Source organism: Hemibagrus wyckioides, linkage group LG01 (genome assembly GCF_019097595.1).
Source record: "Hemibagrus wyckioides isolate EC202008001 linkage group LG01, SWU_Hwy_1.0, whole genome shotgun sequence".
Taxonomy (NCBI): domain Eukaryota; kingdom Metazoa; phylum Chordata; class Actinopteri; order Siluriformes; family Bagridae; genus Hemibagrus; species Hemibagrus wyckioides.
In genome coordinates this window covers 10,844,899-10,867,430 of record NC_080710.1, presented here as the reverse complement: position 1 = coordinate 10,867,430, position 22,532 = coordinate 10,844,899, and the positions used below count along the sequence as shown (strand labels likewise).

General features: G+C 34.4%; 1 protein-coding gene across 3 annotated transcripts; it reads left to right on the top strand.

The window, feature by feature from the left end:
- Nucleotides 1–211: 211 nt before the first annotated feature.
- On the top strand, nucleotides 212–21,950 carry cd4-1 (CD4-1 molecule). 3 transcript variants are annotated; one of them, XM_058396929.1, is made up of 11 exons: nucleotides 212–363; nucleotides 10,972–11,099; nucleotides 13,827–13,916; nucleotides 14,653–14,802; nucleotides 14,912–15,058; nucleotides 16,407–16,670; nucleotides 17,551–17,925; nucleotides 18,133–18,384; nucleotides 19,906–20,012; nucleotides 20,111–20,157; nucleotides 21,446–21,948. In XM_058396929.1, the coding sequence occupies exons 3-11, from the start codon at nucleotides 13,862–13,864 to the stop codon at nucleotides 21,474–21,476; spliced, it is 1,428 nt and encodes a 475-aa protein (XP_058252912.1). In that variant the 5' UTR covers nucleotides 212–363; nucleotides 10,972–11,099; nucleotides 13,827–13,861; the 3' UTR covers nucleotides 21,477–21,948. The 3 variants fall into 3 exon arrangements, with proteins under 3 accessions (XP_058252912.1, XP_058252129.1, XP_058253735.1); XM_058396146.1 differs by having other exon boundaries at nucleotides 14,650–14,802; nucleotides 21,446–21,946; XM_058397752.1 differs by lacking the exon at nucleotides 19,906–20,012 and having other exon boundaries at nucleotides 14,650–14,802; nucleotides 21,446–21,950.
- The last annotated feature ends 582 nt before the right edge of the window (nucleotides 21,951–22,532 follow it).

Genomic DNA, 22,532 nt, shown 5'->3' with positions numbered 1-22,532 from the left:
CAGAGGAATTGCTCCTGTCATATGCAAATAAAATGTTCAAATCAGACACAGCAGCGGATGGAAGAACAAAACCTCTCCAAATGTGATGATCCAAAAGGATACATCTAAAATCCAGCTACATTACAAGAGAAGACTGTTAATGAGGGGTGACATAAGAGGGATGAGAGAGAGAAACACACTGTTAAGAATGTAAGCACCCTAAACTAAGCATAGACCTCTACAGCAGTATGACAGATGACAGCACTGTTTCCTGTCCCGTGTGTGTGTGTGTGCGTGTGTGTGCACTGGTGTGTTACAGAACATTAATGTCAGTGTAGCCCTGTGAGGCTCAGCAGAAGGATTTGCACTTTTTACGTTAACATTGTAAGTACTCATTTTTATTCTGTTGAACTTTTACTTCTTTATATATCAGTGTAAAGTATGTGCCTGCACTCAGCCTGGATTTCAGTCAGTATGTTAAGGTCACTGCTAATCGCACAGTAACTGAGTTAGTGTTAGCGTTCTCGCTCAGTTAGTCATTAATCCTTACCGTTTATGTTTTTTTTGTGTGTTATTGTGTTGTCAATCAACACAATAATGACTGTGTACTTATGGTGCATTACACTGTGTTTTCATGATGATTTGAACTGTATCTGTAACTAATAATAGTAATAATAATAATAATAATAATAAAAATTGACAGTATATATCTATATATATAATATAGTATTGAACATAAATGCTGTATTCTGTCTAAAAGCCCTTAGGCCTCAACAGAACGTAAACATTCGTAGTTTTCAGGAGTAGTTTGTATCTGTGGAGCGATTTGAGACAATTATAATGTCATGTATGTATACTTAAGTTTAACTGTAATGGATAAACGGTCGGTGTCTTGTTCTTTTTTACTTTTTTTTTTTTTTTTTTACTTTTTTTCTTAGCTGTATCTTAATAGCACAAGCCACAAGCCACATGCTAATAAATTGCTTAATGTATTTCGGTGGCAGTTATCATTCAGAGACAAATATTAATGAGCTCATTTATTCTTATGATTAGACTTTAATCAGACTCATGGTATCACAAACAATTCTTATTTATAATGCTAAAATCTAAATAACAGCAAATGTCACAATTCTTAAATTATTTGAACAGTAAGCAAATTGCTTATTTGTAAACGTCTTTATTGGTGCTATAGTCAGCGATAAGGACGTAGATAGGGATAGAAAGATCTAGCAAAGAGTTTATAATATTAATGATTAATCAGTGCGTTATTATTGTTACCGCTTTGTTACTACACTACAGTAAGTTGTTAAGTCATACAGTTTGTCTAAATTAAGTTTATTTGCTCATTATAGTACATAATATTCAGTATGGAATAGTTTCATTTTTGTAAATGATTAAAATTCATGTTTATCACTCAAACCATCATTCCTTACATTTGTATTTGACTTGTGTGGATACTGCTTAGTCGTTCGATCCATCATTACACATGCCGAAAGCAAAGCGTTATTTGTTTTTACGATGCCTTTTGCAAAGTACATTTACACTATCATGAGCATAAAGTGGTTGGTAGCTGGTGTCTGTAATTCTAAATAAAATGCCTAATAATATCATTATGTTTAACTCTAAGTTCTTACGGGTTTCTCGTCCATATTTGCGTCGCCTCAGGAAGCTTTTCCTTGTTACTGTCTCCTCTGGTCTGTTTGTCTGAATCTACTTCAGGATTTCTGTATTGTTGTTGTCTGACAAAATCAATATTGATAAAAGTGATAAACAAATTAAAGTAAAAATTGACTATAAAGGGGGATCGCGTCACATGTGGTGGTCAAGACGGAACTATATAATCCAATCTAGTATATTAAACACACATCCTATACTTTGCATAATAAATGCATGATGAAAATTAGAAGCTTAGCTCTTGAACGTCAATAACTGAGCTAAATGCACAATAAAGCACAAAACATCTGGCCAAGACTACATTGGCCCAACTGGTGCTCAGTTTCAACGAGTGTCGAACGATTAAATCTTGATGAATTGTGGTTGAATTTACGGATATCTTTATGGTATCTCTTGCAGGGTTTAAAGTATGTGGGATAACAATTTACTGGAAATCCAGGTTCAAACTACTGACCACTCATTTTCAATCAAACAATTCAAACAATAAATAAATAAATGAATGATTATTATCTCATTTTTATCAATATTCTATTTCAATGATAATTGTATAATAATAATTTACATCTGATTTCTTGTCAAATACAAATGCAGTCTATTGACAGCATTATAATGCAGTAATTTTAAAGCGTGCATTGCGTATATGAGGCCTACATAGTGTATATGCTGCCATCTTACCTTGACCATTTAGTCAGTTTTTATCTGGATTCAATGGATAAACCAAAAGTGATGTACTCATGTAGATTGTAATGAGCCTATTGTGGACTATAAATCTAGTTTAGAGACATTTTTATTCTTAAGAATAATTTAATGCATGATTTGCTAGAGGAGCAAAAAGCACGACGGACAGAAAGAACATAGTCTTAAGCAAGCTGGAATAAAGTCAGATGGACAAAAAAAAGACTTGATGCAATAATAAATGACAAACTAAAGCAAGTCATGCAAAACCAAGAGCAACTAAAGCAATGGACTGAAGTTAGACAATCTAAAGTAAGATGGGTTAATGCAAGACGTTCAAATGCAAAGACAGACAAAAAAATGGTTTAAAGTAAGATGGACTGAAGCAAGACGGACAATAAACTAGACAGACTAAAACAAGATGGTTTAAAGCAAGACAGACTGAAAGCTAGATGAACTAAAGCAGGATGGTTTAAACTAAGACGGACTATAGCAAGATAGACTACATAGAAAGCTACATGGGATAGATCAAGATGGACTAAAAACTAGATGGGACAGATCAAGATGGACTAAAAGCTACACAGGGTAGATCAAGATGGACTAAAAGCTACACAGGGTAGATCAAGATGGACTAAAAGCTAGATAGGACAGATCAAGATGGACTAAAGTGATATGGACACACGTGGCACATGGTAAACTCTAAGTCAAGACAGGATAAAGCTGGATAGGATTAGTTAAGAAGGACTAAAGCTAAAGTGTTTATGAGCAGCAGACACTTCATCCATCCATCCATCCATTCATCTACTGTAAAAGTTTTATCCTGGTCAGGACTGTGCTGATCCGGAGCCTTTCTAGGCAACACTGGGAATGAGGCAAAAATGCATCTTGTATGAACCGTATTTCTATAGCAAGAGTTTATTGTTTTTTTTTTTTTTTAAAAAAAGTATACTATTTAGTAATCTTAATATTTTGTACTATATAAACCCAATAATAATAAAAGATATATTAAAAAAAAAAAAAAAAATAAAATAAATAAATAAATAAATAAATAAATATATATATATATATATATATATATATATATATATATATATATATATATATATATATATATATATATATATATATTGTCATACATAATAAACGGGTATAATAATAAACATAATAAACTAAGCACACCTTTGTGTGTACAAAGAGATATATACAGCATGCCAAGCTGTCAGATTAAAAGGTCTGCTGTTTATGGCTTAATATCTACCCTTAACAGTTTGAGTATCTGACTGCATGGAGAACATGTCTATAATGTAGCAACATACGCAGTTTATTTTTATGGTGTTGTTTCGTCACAAGAGCGTAAAGATCATGAGTATTTTAGAGAGCCTACAAACTACAAGTAGAGTTGTGCTTAAAAAAATAAGAGTAATTTGTTGTGTATGTTGTACTATGAGTAGTCATTGTGTACTAATTTATAGACTAGAAGTTGTGTACTGATGACAAAGATGATAGGGTTTAGTGTTGTAATAAGTTAAAACCCTTTACTCGCTTGTTGTAGTAACTTTGTGTGCACTAATGAAATTATCCAGAAAAAGCCTAGCAGGAATCAGATATTTAGAAGTGAGTTTCAAATTGATACACTTTTTGGTACGCAATATAATCATTTATAACTAAGATTACTCTTCATACTGAGACTAGGATTCCCTCTTTCATAATATGTGTCATACACACATTTCTCTCCTTTTCACTCCAACCCTAGCCCACACATACCACCCATTTTGTTCTGGTGTGTCCCTACACCCCCATATTCTCTTTCCTACTTCTGTCACTTTGTTGTAGGGTTTTACAGTTAAAAGAAGGGAAAATGCCATTAACCACTCAAAAAACGTATAATACCAAAGTAGAAGTGTCACGTCTTGTTTAAAAGAATAGGGCAAAGGAAGCTGTACTTTATTTCACACCTGTATGTAACACAAAGCTGGAGAGGAAGAAGGAAGTTTTATTAAAGCAAAACAGAAACAGTTGTAATAAACTTTTATTCATATCACTTTTATTAGGATTGACTTCACCAAGCCATAAATATGTAATTAGTCTCTTACACCACTACAAATCCTTCTTGGCCCATTAATCTCAGCAGAAACTTTAGAGTCTTTATGGTTTTCTGAGATGTTTGTTTCAGGTGCTGCTGAAGACGGTTACAGCAGCTGACTTTGCTTCCTTTAACAGCGAGTTAAGCAGGTCCGACACACATTATACTCGAACACAGTAACTCTGAGTATATACCTAGGACTTAAATTGTCATGTTTAATGTATTATTTCCTGTGTATTCTTTATTTGTAGGTTCTCATTGTCGTATTTTTCTAGAGCTGTAATCAACCTAATAAGGCTATTTATCAATAAGCTTTGTTAGATGCTTTTTTGGACATCATTAGACAAGGAATAATTCTTTTTCAAAGTGTTTTCTGTATTTCTCCTCTGTAATAAACTCAATCTCGTTTGTTGGTAGGTTGTCAACTGTAACTTTATCTAAACTAAAGGAAGTCTTCTGGTCCAACTCTGTCTTTCAGTTTTGTTTTGTTATTTTAAATGATTTTGTGGATGATTTCACGACTTAATGATCATTAGGAAAAACGACTAAGCCTTCTACTATTGGGAAATGTAGATGTTCTGTTTATTTGCTACATTTAGTTCTGGCTGCACTTTGGTGGAGTTTCACTTAAGATATTTCTTCAAAGGAGGCGTTTTACAGTTGTAGTACTGGGATTTTTACTCAAGCACACGAGCACAGAACCTTAATCGCTGCAATACATACACTGTTCAACCTCTAGAATAATTTCCTGCTGTTTATAACACCATGATTATCATTCACTATACCTCAGTTATCTACCTTAATTATTAGGTAAACAGAAACTTGACATGCTCCCTGTGTAAAGGTTTGCTTCATCTCAAGCTTTTTCTTTAGCAGTACTGTGCTGCTGTAAAAGAAAAGCAGACAATAATAATGAGAAAACTGTGACCAAACTGAAAGAGCAAACAAAATGGTTTACTGTTACTTTACAATTTTCAATTACATCCAGAGCCAATAGTATTAACAGATTTACTCTTGATGGCTGGTTGGCAGTTCCACTCCGTGCTAAACAGCAGCTGCTTATACGTTTGGAGTCTCAGGAAATATATCATACCAGAAAATGTATGTTTAACTGTTTACGAAAAATTTAATTCAAAGTCTGCTATACGTGTTTAAACTTAGTTTTAGCATTGGCTGGAAATTTTTGTATTAGTTTGTTATTATTTTCTTCTAAGAAAATCTTTTCAAGACCTTTTCAAACTGACAAAAAATGTCTATCTATAATCTATAGTCTCTGAGTAGTGTCTTTATTAACATTAATTTCAGCTTAAATGAGAAGAACGAATGTTTATTAAAGTCTCTGCTTAATTTAATCGGCACAGTTCACACTTTAAGCCACAAATTGTTTGAATATGAAAATATCAGAAAACTATAGGACCTTTTCACCCTGTACGTTATTTAAGTGTTGCTAGACACTTTGACAGAGCAAATGTATATTGCATAACCGTGGTAAGAAGACACATTTCAGGCTTATAGTGTAACAATATGGTAAGATCACGTTTGTATCATGATAGCACTTTAATGTGGGGCAGAAAAGTCTCTGAAACAAAAACAATAATTTTAGAGCCATTTTATGTTACTTACATTGTGTATTATAAATAGATACTTGGATGTTGCTGTGTTCTGATCAGGGGCTTGTAGGCATCATTTTTGCCATAGAACAAAAGGTGAAAAAAGGAGAAGAAACAGAGTACCTAAAACCATGATAAACCTTGTTATGCATAACTTTTTTTTTCTTTTTTTTTTGCGAAATCCCAAAGCAGTGTTTGTCAGTTTCTGTCCTGATGATACCATGAACTATGAGTTAATTCTATGAGTTAATTGACACGAAAATACAGCGCACAGGGTCTCAAGCAAATCAATTTAGAACCACTGTCTCACTGACTCCTTGAACAGATTAAGCACATTTTAATTTTGTAACTATTTCATTATCAGAACTATTATATAAGCTATATAAGTGTTAGATATTCTTCCTATACAGAAGAAACAAAACATGCCGTGCTGTTCAATTACTAAAAGAAAAATCAGTGATGGTGTAATTTGGCCCAAAGAGAGGTTGTAAAAGTTATTTTGCAATAAAAGCAAGTCATGAAGTGCTTTATTCCGCTTGCAGCATACCATAGCCCTTTACCAGCAGTTCATTATGTACAGAAGGCATTTTCATATATAGGAATGTTTAATGTTGTGAGAAATCTGTAACTAATCAGTAACACCATGTTACAAGACTTATATTTCAGTCATTTCCTCAACAGTCTTTTTCTCTTTTGTATGAAGTTTAACGGACGTATAAAGTTTTTTCACGTTGTTGTGAAAACACGAAACACTGAAAACTTTCCCGTATCTGAAAACATGAATATTACAGCTATTCCTCTGTCTGTTTTAAAGCACGGATACTGGAGACTTCTTCCAGAAATGTTAAATAAACATTTCCTTACAAAAAACTATCAATATCTTTTCATGTAAAGTCTGTTAACATGGAGCGTCACCTGTGTTCATTGTTACTATGGAAACAAAAACGTATTATAATGAGTGCGTTAATATAAACCTGTGATTTGTTTCGCTTAAAAACAGTAGAGAAAATGAATCCCCACTATCTGACCTTCAGATTCAACTCTTAATGCTGTGGTGTTATCTGTAACCTTATTAACAAAAGCAATGGAGCTGCGGGATCTTTTGAAAGCTTTAAGTCACTGATCTGACACAAAGCAGCAAACAGCGTGACATGACGTTTGTAAGGTCTGATAATCCACCAGCACAATCCTTAAACATCTTCATGAAAAGAAAATCAGTTAACATGTCATGGTGCATCAATAACTGTTCTGTAGAGATATGTCTAGAATATAGAATGTTGCATAGGAGAAGTGGATACTGAGGAAGAGTGGTTGAGAGAGAGAGAGAGAGAGAGAGGGAGAGAGATTTGTAATGGAAGCAATTCAATTACATTTCACAATAAGGAAACCAAATGTCATTTAGCTCAGCCGGCTTCTTTCCATTGACATTTCACTGTGTGTACATTTAAAGCCCACGGGACTTGCATCACTGACTGGAAGAGATTTAAACTAAAAATAATCAAGAGGAGCACAGATAAACTTATGAGCATCACTTCACAAGAAATCGCTCTGCTACATTTTTTTGGCTTCAACTATTCATAAAATCTGTATCTTCATGTGTCTTGCTACATTTTTGTCTGTCAAAGTATTTATAGCCATTTATGTGGGTTAATTCTTTCATGCGTTGACTTGATGAGCAAAGTGGAAATCTCTGAAAGTTCATGATGATTAATATGCGTGTCTGAGGGATCCCCTTACTGACAGACTTCAGCCTGAATTCATAAACAGTCATTATCGAAAGAGAGAGAGAGAGAGAGATTACTGTGTGGAGATAGGTGGTAAGGAGTGGGTGAATTTTTTCTCCCACCGAGTTAATTTTAGTTTGTTCTCAACAAAGGGCTAAAACAATGAGAATTGTGTCCATTTGCCAAAAACGTTTAGCGTTTTAGAAAAACATGTGAAGTTGTACATTTTAGTTAGTATTTGTAGCTGTGGAGGATGACTAATTGAAAATCTCCTCCTCCTATTTTCCTCTCAGCCTTTCTCTCTTTCAGTAACGGTTGTGTTTTCGGTCTATACTGCCTCCAACACTGTGAGTAATGAGGGATCCCTCACAACTGGGTCTTTCCTCTCAAAACACCCTGTATGAAAATTTCATAGTTATGAATCATTCTTTAGGTTTCCCCAAAGAATATTTATATTTATATTTATATTTATATTTATATTTATATTTATATTTATATTTATATTTATATTTATATTTATATTTATATTTATATTTATATTTATATTTATATTTAATCTAAATTCTACACAAATGATCATTTAAAAGGGAAGCATAAAAGCTGGAGTAGATGTGAGGTACGTGAGTGAGGCTTTTTTTTTTGAAGATTAACTAAGAGAAGCAGGAAGAGGCAAATGAAAGAGGGGAGAAACCTCAAAGACAGATGTGAGGCAGAAGCCATGTTTGTTTTGACCTTCATGTGGTTCCCCTAAGCAAACCACCCATGTCCTACAGAAGCACATACACCATATGAGGCTGCCTTTCTTTCGCACCCATCATCTCATCTTGTAGTATATGAAGGATGAGAATGACTGCTACAACTTAACCTGAACAATAACTTTTTTTTTTGTAGGAATTCTTTTCATTTCTTTGACAAAATAGAAACTGCATTTGTCACTTAAACAACATTAAACAGATTCAAATGTGGAAATGCAGTTTGTCCCTCACAGCCGCCACATTTCCTACCTCATTCCTAATTAAAATTCAATTCAAATTTATTTGTGAAGCCTTTGCAACAATATACATCGTTATGAACCAGATTAATTATTTAACGCAAGCTCGAGCCTGAGACGACATGAGGATGAAATCTTGAAGTGAGCCAGACACAAAATCAAACCTAATCTCTTCTAGGTTACACTGGATGATGAGATTATAACTCAATACGCTATACAGTTGTAGAAGAATGAAGATTTCCAGTACAAAGTGTGTTGAAAGGATGTTAAGTATGAGTAGATCGTGAATAAGTGTCCTGGGTTTGAGAACAGGACAGTCTTTTATTCTGCTCCATCTGTTAATAAAAGGAACACGTTTTCAGTTTTCAGGTGAGATTTTCCACTGGACTGGACATCAGGACTGAGACTTGAGCATGAACAGTTTTAGCTGTGTTTTTAAAAACTACCAAAATCTTAACTTTTATTGTAAATGTTTGCTCATGCGAGTTGATTTGGATTTGCAAGCAGAAAGCTTAACGGCACACCGAAGACTTCTCATGTCCCAAGGGAATATTAATGAAGAAATGAGAAATGTTGCTTTTGCATTTTCTTGAGATTTGTGAGTTTTTTTCATCAATAAATTATTAATTACTCCAAACGTATAGCAAGAAAAGTAAAAAAAAATACTCATTTCGTCTTCTCTCTATAACTTATAAACTAAAGCAAATAAAAGCTAGATTGAGACAACTATAATATATTGCATAGATTTAACATATTTTGTTTAACCGTGTTTTAACTTGCAACTTAAATTGAAGTTTACTTAGTAAAACAGCATTAGATTATAATAAGGATTTTTTTTAAACAAATAACTCCGGTGTTCACTAATAACTCATAAAGTTTCAGGATGATAAAACTAAACGTCACTTTCAATAATCTATGAACTGATGTACAGATTATGTTGCATTATTATGTATAATAAAAAAAACAGAAGCGGGCAAATAAAAAATGGAAAGAAAAAAGAGAAGTTAAGGAGAATGTGAATAACAAGACAAGCATGTTTCACAAGAAAATGTAATTCTCTAGAAATCAAAACGTCAGCCCGAAAGCTTTTTTTCCCACAATAACACCCTTTACTGCAAAACAGTAAATACTTTTTAAAAATAATTTTCATATTCTGCAGATGAGCTACAACCGCACAGTACAAAATAAAAAAAATGGAAGACATCACACCTCCTTTCATTAATTTTAGTAAAACTCAATTCATTGTTTCATGAACAGCGTTGAGGTGTTCTGAACTGAACTGAAATGCGTAGCGCAAAGAGTAACCAGTACAAACGTGGCAAAGAGTAGTTATACAGAACATCTTAAGCTACTTCCAATGTTTCTGTAAAGGATATTCAATGAGTAATGATGGAAGGTTTTACACTTTTACAAGGAAAGCACTAAACCAGTAAAGATGATGTAGCTAAAAAGTTAACAAATGCATGTAAGGCAATTATTTTATGCTTTCATTATGTGGAATGAAAAGCAGAACAAAAAAATATAATAAGCCACTTCCCATATATCACGGCTTCACTGGAATAGAAAGGAAATGTATGCAAAAATGGAAGAAGAGTACGACTTGCATAGGATTTTCTTAGACCTTAGTCTGCAGAGCAGAAAACAGAAGTGAAAATGGGAAGAGACCAGAAAATGACAGTAAACTAAGAACAAACTCTTACAACAACAATATATTGCTTTAGCAAATCAGTAAAACAGTTCATAAAAGAAAGACACAGTTTAGTAGCAGTTTAGTTATTATTGCTGAATAGCTAATAAACTATAACTGTGCTGCGTGGACAGAGACAATTTGTTGAGAATGAAATGATCAGCTGAGCTATAGATCAAATAAATTGAATAAACATTTCTGTACAGATAAACCAAAGATACTGGCGTAATTGTTGTTTCATTAAATCGCAATGTTATTTCTTTAGGATCAAGAATCTAGTTCATTGAGCAAACCCATTACACAAACCCGGATGTGTTACTTTTAACATACATCAGAGCGTACTGCTTCGCTCCGATATAATCCAATTATTAATGTGAGGTTGATCAGGTGCTGAAAATAATTTATGGCAAAACTGTATGAAATTTGTGACCAAGATTGTGATCAGTAATCAGGGATATTCATGATGATCAATGTCAGCACTCTTTAGCTAATCCGAACTTAAAGATTAGACGTTATTCTAAATGTGGACATCATGTTTTTCCTGTTAGGCCAATCAGATGTAAGGGAGGGGTCAACACACCATATAGGACCGTCATAGCTTGCACAGGAGCAGAGCTGCAACTGCGAAAGGGAACAGCAAACGTCGGATGATCGAGCGCTGAATACACAAACCCAGGTATAGTTTTCTCCATAGCTTTACTTTACCACTGAATCCTTAATCCTAGTAACACATTATGTACATCCAGGAAACAGTTTATAAATTTATTTCTTTTGTTTGTCACTGCTGATGGCCCGGAGGAGACAAATTAATATTGCTGAATAAATAAGAGTCATTAAAATAAAAAAACAGAAAAACAAAATGGTTGTTGTTCATATTTTACATCATCATTACATTTTGAATGACTGGGTATGATTATTCACAAAATATGCATACGCATTCCTAATACATTAAAATGGGTACTGAAGTGTACTTCCTTGTCGCTAGAGTGGTACCATCAAGCGTACGCCTTTTGTAACTTCAGTATGTGTCTTTTATATAGAATGCTTTCCTTTTGCAATGTAATTACGATCCAGTTACATTAATTGATTATTGAATATTACGCTATTTCGACAATTCCATTAAATGTACAAAAGATACACAAACCTTCCCAGTGTCAAGGAACGTACAAGATACTTTTTAGTACACTTTTTTCTGTGTTTGATCACAAAGTGAATGCACTCCTTAGGATGATGTTGCATAGGTGGCATCTGTATTTTGGTACTGAAAGAGTGACATTACTGTCATATGTAGACCTAAATCACATAATTAACAGGATTAACATAGAAGGGATGCACATTTACAATTTAGATGTTTATTTAGTTTAGTTATTTAATCTTTTTTTTGCAGACAGATGATTAATAAATATATGATGAATAAGACATTTATTGTCATATTTTTGTCACAGTTATCTGATCAATATCATGTCGAAATCCGATGGCATTTCATATGTATACACTTTAAAATGTTTGGTTGTAAACTCAATTTTAAACGTATGCCCTCAATATGCTTGAATCTGCTGCATCGCAGTGTTTCTGTTGAACCTCGGCTCTGACCACAGCCCTGATCATCTGTCTTTCTGGGTTACGTGTCAGGTGCAGCCTTCTGCTTTCTTATATCTCTACATCTATGTTCATTTAACTGCACTTCCTTTTTCTCCACCTTTTCTGTTCGCTGCCTTTCTCAAAGCACAGACACTTTTTTGTCTGCCTGTCTCCTTATTTGCTGGCTTTTATTTAAGAATATTTAGAATATTTTTTATACTATGTATTCAGAATTCTTTCATATTGTATGGATAAACAATGTGTTGTTGTCTTTTTATTAATTTGGTTGTACGCACTGTAGGCCTGTACCAAGGCTACTGTGATGAACGCTCCAGTGACGTACTTTTATTACACATGCTTCAACAGGCCTCCAGAGAAGCGAGTATTTGATGCATTATAGGAAAAAAAACGATCTTTTCTTGTGAAAAAACCCTCCTGATGTGTCTGTATTAAGATTGAAATAATTTAAAGATAATGATCACTTGTTAGAAAAAAAACATCTCCACAAATTTACGTAATTTCTGATAAAGGCTTTAATGATCGGAAATGTATGCTTTATAAATAATCCACCTTTTTTCATGTTATTTATTACTTACTGTAAACTGTGACCTATATATTCTGCTGCTTATAATCTGTTACATTTTTGCACCACAACCAGCTCAACATGAGTTAAACTCTCGCCAATTGTATTACATGGACAATCTCGGGAATAGAGGATATAGTTATGGGATAGAATCATGTAAAACTGCATTTTAACACTTTCCTTGCTAATAATATCATAAATTAGCACAAATCGTCCGCAGTTAGGTACACAGACGTCTTTAAAATGAACAGTGTTTTGATATTGTTTTCAGAGTAGGAAATTAAAATAAGTTGTTTTCACTAAATTGTATGAAGGATGGTGTCAGGAAAGGTAGGGCACATAAATGCTAACGATAATCTTAAGTGCGGAAAACATTTGAAAAGATTTGAGGTTTCACACTCTTTTAAATGTGAAATAAATTCTATGTAAATGTCTCATTTTTTTTTAAACATACCAACAATTATTGAAGAAATTGTATGTTAATTATAACAGAAAACAGATTTTTGTTTATTTAGTTATTTATTGCAGATTTTAGCTTCAGCTACTTTTATGAATTCATCACAATTGACAGAATGTAAAAATGTATTCAAGCCATTTACAGCCCCACTGCAAATGGTGCAATTTCAGACATTATGTACAGTGATGGTACCTACACAGAGAAACAGAAAGAAGAGATTTGCAGAAATCTCACACACAACAAAGCTCCATATGCTGTACACCACACTCCTAGCTGAGCCTACCACTAACAGCGCCGTGTGGCATTTTTTTTTCTCCTCCTGAGCGTGGAGAGATCCGTCTTTCGTGGAACAGAGGAGGAAGAAGGGGTGTGTAGGAGGGTGGAGGAGGTGAGGAGGTTAAGAAGAGAGGGATAAGAATCTACTCCTAACACAATCTCAGCCCCCCACAGCCCCACCTCTCCACCACTCGTGTTCTCGCACTCTTTCTTCAGAGCTGCTTCTCTTTCATGTCCCTGCCTGATGCCCCTCGCTCTTTATGTCTGTAACCCATAGCCCACCGCAAAGCGCACTTTTTCTCCTTCCTTCTCTTCTTTTCTTTTTCAAGCTTTCTTTCCTCAATCTTTTGAAAAATCAGAGCCCACCACCAAAGCCCCTTCCTTCCTCACGTTACTGTAAAACATTTCTCTCTGAGCAACCATATTCAAAATGTGAACGCTGTAAAATGTTGAGAATTTGAGTGTGTGAAACATATTGATTTACATTTTACATTTTCTCTCCCCAGTTTTTCCTTTGAAATTTATTGATTTGAGAGAAAGAATGAGCTTCTTATTGGTGTTATTACTTCTGCTGGTGCAAGCTCACTCATATGCAAGTAAGAATCACTTGGTCAGAATCACTGCATTATTAACAAACAGCACACAATTATTATAGTATTGATGACCTCTGATATTTATAGTATTGAAGGCTATGTGTAGTAAAGGGACACATCTGTAAAGGGATATCACATTCTTCCACTGTCCACACACACACACACACACACACAAAACAAACTTGGTGGTACAGTGTGCAAGGTTGATACCTCACAGTTTCAGGATCCCTGGTTTGATCCTGAGTCTGTGTGGAATCTGTGTGCTTGTTCTCTCTGTGTCTGTATGGGTTGTTCACTTTTTCACCTTAAAAAAATGTAGATTGGATATGCTAAATTTCCCCAAAGTGCAGATGTGTGTGTGTGTGTGTCTGCATGTGTGTGTGTGAGGCACTGGCATCCCATCTGTGATAGACTCTATGTCCACTGTGTGTTTCTGTAGATTGTAAATATCACTGTAGTAAATCAATGAACAGAAACAAAAATAACAAATTTATATATGCATGCCTACTGGTTTTAGACATATGTCACAAAGCATACTATACTATAGCCATACTTGTTTTTCTGCTAATTAATTAATTAATTAATTAATTAATTAATTAATGAATAATAAATAAAAATTGTTTTATTTCACTTATGAAATTAAATGAAGGCTATAAAATCTCTTTCTCTCTGTCACCCCCCTCCCCTCTTTCTCTCTCTCTCTCTCTCTCTCTCTCTCTCTCTCTCTCTCTCTCAGAAGCAGCACAGGTAGTGGTTTTAGCACAAGCAGGAAAACCTGTTACTATTCCCAGAAAGCCATGGGGGAAAACTGAGAATATTCATGTCAACTGGGAGTTCAATGATACAATTTTGATTAGTAGAAATCCTACAGCATCCTCTCAAAAAGACGGTTGGCTGAATCAAAAACATATGCAATTTTCCATCTCATGCTTATGTTACATTTATGCTACAAAACTGAAGGTTCATTCTTTTTTTTTTGTTTTGGTCTTATATGACAGTGCCACTAAATTGGCAGGGACGAATCTCTCTTACAACAGACTTCTCTCTTCACATATCAAATGTTACTGCGATTGACTTTGGAATCTTCAAATGTGACCAGCATGAACTCGTGAACTCTATCTCAGACACATACAAACTTTATCAAGGTAAGAGGAGAAAGAGACACATTACTAACATTTGTTATATCTTAGAGAATAACCCAGATATCACGTATATTGATGACTGTTATTTAAACACTGGGGGGACTTGCTGAAGTGTTAAAGGATGTGAACTCATGGCATGACATTCCACATTCCACAAGATTACATCTTCGCCAATTCCTATTAAAACAATTAATACTATTAAAATGATCCAAAATGTATTTAATAATCTAACCATTCAAAACTGTGTTAACCTTTCTCAGACAACAATCTGAAAGATTCTTTGATGACACTGGGCCTCATACATAAAGCTTTTAGTAAAATGTGTAAATATTTGCATGAATGCAAATCAAACAAAAATGTTCTGAAAGATTTACAGAATTTTCTTATTTTCATTCATATTCACTTGTGCATGTCAATCAACTGTAAACTGAAAAGTGTGTTCCGGACACAGCTCATTTAAATTTAGCGATGCCCACAAAACTCCATAAAATGTCAAGAGCACAGAGTGCATGGAAACATAAAAATCTAAACGAAAACCTAATTGGCAAAAGAAAGGCTGAAAGGCAAAAGTTGATTACTCTATATGCCAATAAATTTATTCATCAGTGTAACAGCACCTGAAATAATCAAAGACTAGAGACTGAAAGGTGAATTTGGTGTGAAGTAATTGAGAAGATAAGAAAATGAAAAGAAATTGTTGAGGTGGAAAGAAAGATAGTAATAGTAATGACAGTAATACCCAGGTGATCATGGACACCAAGCATGTCACACAGGGAACTGATATTCAGTGTTTAAAGTGTTGCCTATTGTTAAAAGTAAATCACATGGAAAAAACCTGATTAATAAAGCATCGTTTATCAAAAAAAAAAAATCCTTCCCTTTAAACCTATAATCCTTTAAACATCTTTTCCCACATTAGCCTGACCTGCACTAAATCTTCCATCAGCTGAGGCGTTTTACATAGTTTACAACTGTGCTTATATTGCAGAATTTCTTTTGCCAATACAGAATGACTACTTTTAATTGGATTAATTTATGTTTTTTTTTTCGTTTTCTTTAATTCTTTAGTCCCATTAATATAAAACAAAATGTTGCACGAAAAGTTCTTGCTGCCCCTCAGTGTCCTAGTGAACTTTCATGAGGATGTGTTTCAAGCACATGCTTTTAAGCACTTCTATAATTTGGTCTGGTTAAGGGCATCTACTAAATGCTATAAACTTTATAAAAGTAATTTATGCCTTGAGATGCATTTTGAAACATGTGCTAGGGCACATGTTTACTGTTGCAGGGTTTGTGACAATGTGACTATAGTGTTGCTGAAAATACTTTCTTCCCTTTCTCTCACTTGCAGTAACCATGTCCACACTGGCAGTACTGCTGTCCGGTGACGATCTGTCCCTGTCCTGTGAAATCAACCGTGAAGGATTTAATCTTGTTCGCCCTACTGTACGCTGGCTAGGGCCTGATGATAAAACTTACCAAGGACAATCAACTGAGAACAAATACACTCTCAAAGTGCCCAAAATCTCCAGCATTCACCATGGAAATTGGATCTGTGAAGTGCAGTATGGTGTGAATAGTTTATTAAATGCCATGACCAATGTCGTAATTGTGGGTAAGAACAAAATACAACATTTTTCAAGCAGTTTCAAACTTCTTATGTACTTTAATTCAAGATACAACACTACATACACAACAAAGGCAAAAGTATGTGGACACCCAAACATATGTGGGTGCTGAACATCTCATTCTGAAACTGTAGGCTTAAATACACAGGCAGCAACTCAGTTGTGAACAGCTGCAGCTGAGGACAGATTATTTCCATCTGTGTAGTCTGCGAGCTTATATGGTGTACTATTTTTTTGTTCTAGACATCTCAGTTTCTAAATTTTGACTCTATAATAATAGCTTTACTTATATAGACAAGGAGGCATGTGTATTAATGCTTGGAGGTATGTATCTAGAAACAATATAGTATAAAAATAATATGATATAAATTATATCATTTGCAGTGTCTTTTTATTTAGGCTTTTCTAAAAACTCTCTTCCATTGTCTGTAGCATGGGTCTGTGAACAAGCAGAGAGAACATGGAGAGCTTTTATAGAAAAGACTTAATTTATTACAAACACATAAAATGACTAAGTGATTTAAGAGTAAAACAGAAAATTCATTACGTGCCCTATTTAAAAATACACATCATTCACTTATTCATCTTTAGCAATCACTGGTTAACTATGGACACAGATTTTTTTAAAAATCAAAACAAAAAGTTACCTGAGCTCTGAGATGGCAAGGCTATCAACATGAACACAAAAAACAGGAATGGGTTTAAGGAAAAAAGTGACTCCATGAAAACAAAGGACAGCAAAATGTGCAGAACGCAGATGAACCTACACAACATATACAGGACATGCATTACTAGAAGCCGAGCAATAAAAATGTTATTTGAGTGATCTCATAAATGAAAAATTTACCTTCATAATTCTTTCCCTAGATCTCGCCCCCTCTTCACCGGATCCCATCTATGCAGCTGACTCCTCCTCTAATTTTGCTCTCCCTTGTTCCTTTTCCTCAAAAATTTCCTGGTCCTTGGTGAATGCCACAGGTGTGAAGGGAGGTAGCTGGAGCTTCATTTCAGCCGATAGTTCTAAATCTATTTCTCCTCTCCTCAAATTACATCCTAATCCCTCTCCTGTCTGGAAGATTCCCAATGGCACATCCAGCTATCTCATGGAGAGTGAGGTGAAAAATCAAGATCTCAGTGTGAAGATTTCCAAGGTGTCTATAATGCACAGAGGGCAGTTCACCTGCAGTCTGGACTTAAAAAAAAAGAGTCTTAGTCAAAGCGTGCTGGTGGAGGTGCTACAAGGTGAGAGCGACGTGATGAAGAACTAGCTCTAAAATTACTTCTTAGGAAATGCAGACTTATGTACAGATGATGTAAAAAATGTCTGCAAATATATCTGTTTTTGTGTAATGTTTGTTTTAAAATTACATTACTGAACAACTTTATATAATCTTTCAGGTAGAGTAGATTTAGACTGCAATTATCCCTAAATTTCCCTTTCCCCTGTAGTTATTTCATCAGCAGGTAAACCTATATATGAGGGCAGTAAGCTGAACTTGACCTGCACTCTGGGTCATCCCATGCCCCCTGACCTGGAAGTGACTTGGAAAGCCCCAACTGGTTCATCTCTGCCAAATCTTAGCCCTCATCCCACAGAGCTGTCGATCCCAGGTGTAAGACTGAAGGACAGCGGGCAATGGGCATGTGAACTCAAAAAGAATGCAACAGTACTTGCAACAGCTACAATCAGACTGAAAATTGGTAAGGAAATAAGGGAATTGGTAAGGAAATAAGAATGACTGATATCTGGATTATTTTTTTGTATCCAGGTCTAAAATATTTCTATGAACAAAGTGAAAAATGCCAGTAAAAACTTACATATTGCATCCATCATTCCATCATGTCTTCCTCAGTGGCAGCATTGTTAACATATTACCATTAAGAAATTATTAAGCTGATATTTTCTTACAAACACACAGTGGTGGGCCATCAGGGCCAGCAAGGCCTTTTCTGCTGGCCTAAACAGCAGTGATCTGAATCACTGACTTGCATTTTAATATATTTAATATATTTTCCATGAATGTGTTTTACATTTTTCCCAATAGTTTATTCTCTACATTTCAGCTTTTCTCTTGGATGCGCTGCTTCCAGTAGTGTATATTTATTATAATATATCATGTGTTGCCAGGGGGAAGGAAATCTGCCTTAAGGCCTTTAGAATCAATAGTGCAGGCGCCCATAGCTTAAAATAAGTGGCAATGAAATTGTTAAATTAACCAATCAGATTTCGAGTTGGCGTCACTGGGGCCATCTAGCAGGCATACAATTACGTCAGCAATTTCCCATCCTTTGATTGGATAATTGGAGTAGTCAGAGGCAGTGAACCACACAAACTAAATAAAATATATATTTTAACTCACAATGGCTGACAGAGGAGAAGAAATCGATTTGGTCGCAGACATCCTTACAAATGCATTTTCAAGGCGGACTGTAATAAAATTGATTATTCCTTGTGAGGTGTGAAATACTGTAGCCTAATTTCTTTTTTACTTTGCTATATAACGGTTGAGTAGTATCTATTGCCATGGTGTCATAATGATGGTATAGAGGTGGATTAATTAAGGAAGGACACCAGTGAAGGCCTAGGTGTGAAATGCACGGCCCACCACTTCAAACACATATACATGTGTGTGTGTGTGTGTTTGTGTGTGTGTGTGCAAATTAAAAAGTGTGCAGTAAGCTTTATACACAGAGAAAACTTCACACTGATCAGAAGCACAGCAGGATATTAACCACGGTTCATTTCCATAGCTTAAGAAATGTTTATAACACAAGAATGCATACAAAATGTAAACTTACGTTGAATAGAAAGCTGTCTAAAAAGCTGTGAGAATGTTGTCTGGTCATTTTGTATGGTAACCTAATATGTTTTTGCCATTTGACTGACTTTATGACTTACTGTAAAGTTTTTATGAAGAAAGATGAAAACCCAGGCAATCACAATTGCAATCACACAAAAAAAAGAATTTCAAAAAAAGAAAAAAAGAAAACAAAATTTCTACTTCAGTCTAAAAAACATTAGTAAACTCAAATGAACATAGCCTCTGTTTCAAATCACAAGTAGGCAAGAAAATTGCTTACATTACGTTTATTTATTTATTTTTTAATTTCAATTGGAGCTAAAGAGAAGAAATAAGTTTACATAACTTGTCTTGAGGCTATCATGTTGTTGTATAGTGTAACATTAGTAATTAATGCTGCCCTGTATGTCCTGGTTTACAGAGAAAGCTCCAGTGAACACTTGGCTTGTTGTAGGTATTTTTGTTGGTTTACTGGTCTTGATCTTGCTTGCTGTAATAGCCGTGATCATCATTTGTAGGCGCAGAAAGGTAAACATTACTACAATATCAACATGTCATAATGTCATAATTTTGTGCTGTTTTTGTTCTTTCTTATCCGAAATTCTCACATCCTCTTTTCTGCACAGGTGATGAAGTACACACGGCGAAAGAGGAAATTCTGCTGCTGTAAGAAGTAAGTTTTATCACTTGACTATGAAAAGCATTGCCAAAAGTTGACACCAGCCCACAAATACTATGCGTTCACATACTCGGCCTGGCTGACTCTTTTCAAAAATGGCATGGCAAGACAATATATCATAATCCATTAAAAGTGAAAGTTTCTATCCAAAAAAAATATTTAAAAGAGTAATTAAAGTTTCTTATTTTAAATGTTCTCAAGTAAGTACTTACCAAAACTGTTGTTTTTAGATAGATAGATAGATAGATAGATAGATAGATAGATAGATAGATAGATAGATAGATAGATAGATAGATAGATAGATAGATAGATAGATAAAGGTACAGACATAGTTAGGTGATGTGCAAAAACCAGATATGTGCAAAAGCTGCGAGTTTATGAGTCACCCCCACCCCCCACCCCCCGAGTGGAGTTAAACAGTTTTACGCTGTTTTGTCTGAAACAGATCATTCACTTTTAGTAAGTTTGTGTCTTAAAGCTAAGTATTTAGTATCTTCTATTTTGAACATTATTCAGAACAAAAATATCATTTAAATAATCAGCATTTAAAACTACATTGAACTATACTGAAATGTTTTATCCATATCCAGCACACACAGATGGCTATAAAGCTGACTACATTGTAATATCTGAGGGTTACAGCAGACAAATTGCCATGAACCTTGAATTTATTCTATAATATAAAACGTGAAATTTATATAATATAATATTTTATATTATAATACATTTTATATAGTGTAAAATGTATATGGTAGGATTGAATCTGCATTCATCAACATAATGATTAGATAGTAAACTGAGCCCATTTGATTGATGGATAGCGTACAGTTACTGGCTGCATGATAGAGGTTTGTAATGAGCAGGTTAAACAAAAATAAAAAAGCCTAATTAAGTGAAAATAAAAGTGGTAATTGCCTGTAATTTACTAAAATAGTTAAGTATAGTAATGAAGTGCAGTTACTAAAACTTCATTCTTCAATTTGACTTTGTTGAAAGTTTTTATTTTGCTACATGCCCAAGCAATTTTTTTCCTCAAGCTAAACTGCTCATGCATGAACTTGCTCAAGATTTACACTCATCCAAAGTGTTTTTCCTGAAGATTCTTTACAACTATCAGAATGATGTATTATTTCTAAAGTAAATTAAATTCATTAGCAACTTTAAATCCTAAATAAATAGCTGTATTATCATGGTAATACATGCAATACTTTGGAAATTTCCCCACTGTGGGACGAATAAAGGTTTATCTTATCTTAATACTGACGACAATAATGTGTTTCAGTCCTCAGCCAAAAGGTTTTTACAAGACCTGAATGAAGCCTTTTCCTGAACACAGTAACCAGCTGGATGGAAAACACTGGATTTCCACATCATAAACAAAGCTTGAGAGGTGGAGTTTAAAAAGAAGATCAAGTCGACAGAAACAATTCAAATATCAGCATCTAAATATCATCTATTTGAAAAGACTGTATTAAAAACAAGTAGAGAAATGTTATGTAAATGCTCTTCCTTTACACCTGTACAAAGATAACAACTTGGTGTTATGTAGTACTGAAGTAGTACTAAAATCTAGAATGAGAAACATTTTTATTGAATATTATATGATAATTACATGATTATTAGATTATTTTAGATTTCAGACCAGAATTCACCTGGCATAATGAACTTATACATGCACAATATTCTGTGTTTTGCTAAACTAATTATTTCGCTAAAATGTTGTTTGTATTATTAATATTTTGTGTAAATAAATATTTTTTCAATATCATAAAAAGCATGCATTTTCTGTTTTTTTTTGTATCATCATTGAATAAATATGTACAAAAGAAGTGATGGTTTTCAATAAATGTGATGAATCAAAACCTTAGAAATGGTCAATTCCTTTGCTTAGTTACACAGAGAGCAGATTATTTTAGTTTATTTTAGGTACATATGTTAATTTCTACAAGTGAAAAGGCAACTGAACGCAGCCATATGTAAATATTTTGATGATATTTGCAAACTGGGCAGCACAGCAGTAAACTTTGCTATCAGAGGATAACCAGTTCTGAGCTTTTGATTAGTTTCTGATCAGTGGACCAGGTGAGGTGGGATGTGTGTCAGCGGTGAAGCATTACTGATCTGAGCTCTAGCAGTAGAAAAGTGTGCGACCCTCTAAATCAATGGAGCAGAGGTAAAAGCATGGCTGGGGCATTATAATGTCTGAATATGAGCTTACACAGGTGCTGTTCATATGCTGATTTTTTTTTCTCTGAAGAAACATTTCATTTGGCATTTGTGGAAGGAACCAATGTCAGAACTTTATAACCGTCAGTGCTAAAGTGGTAAATTTCCCACAAAGGAAAGTCTTTTTAGATGGTGTGCTCTGC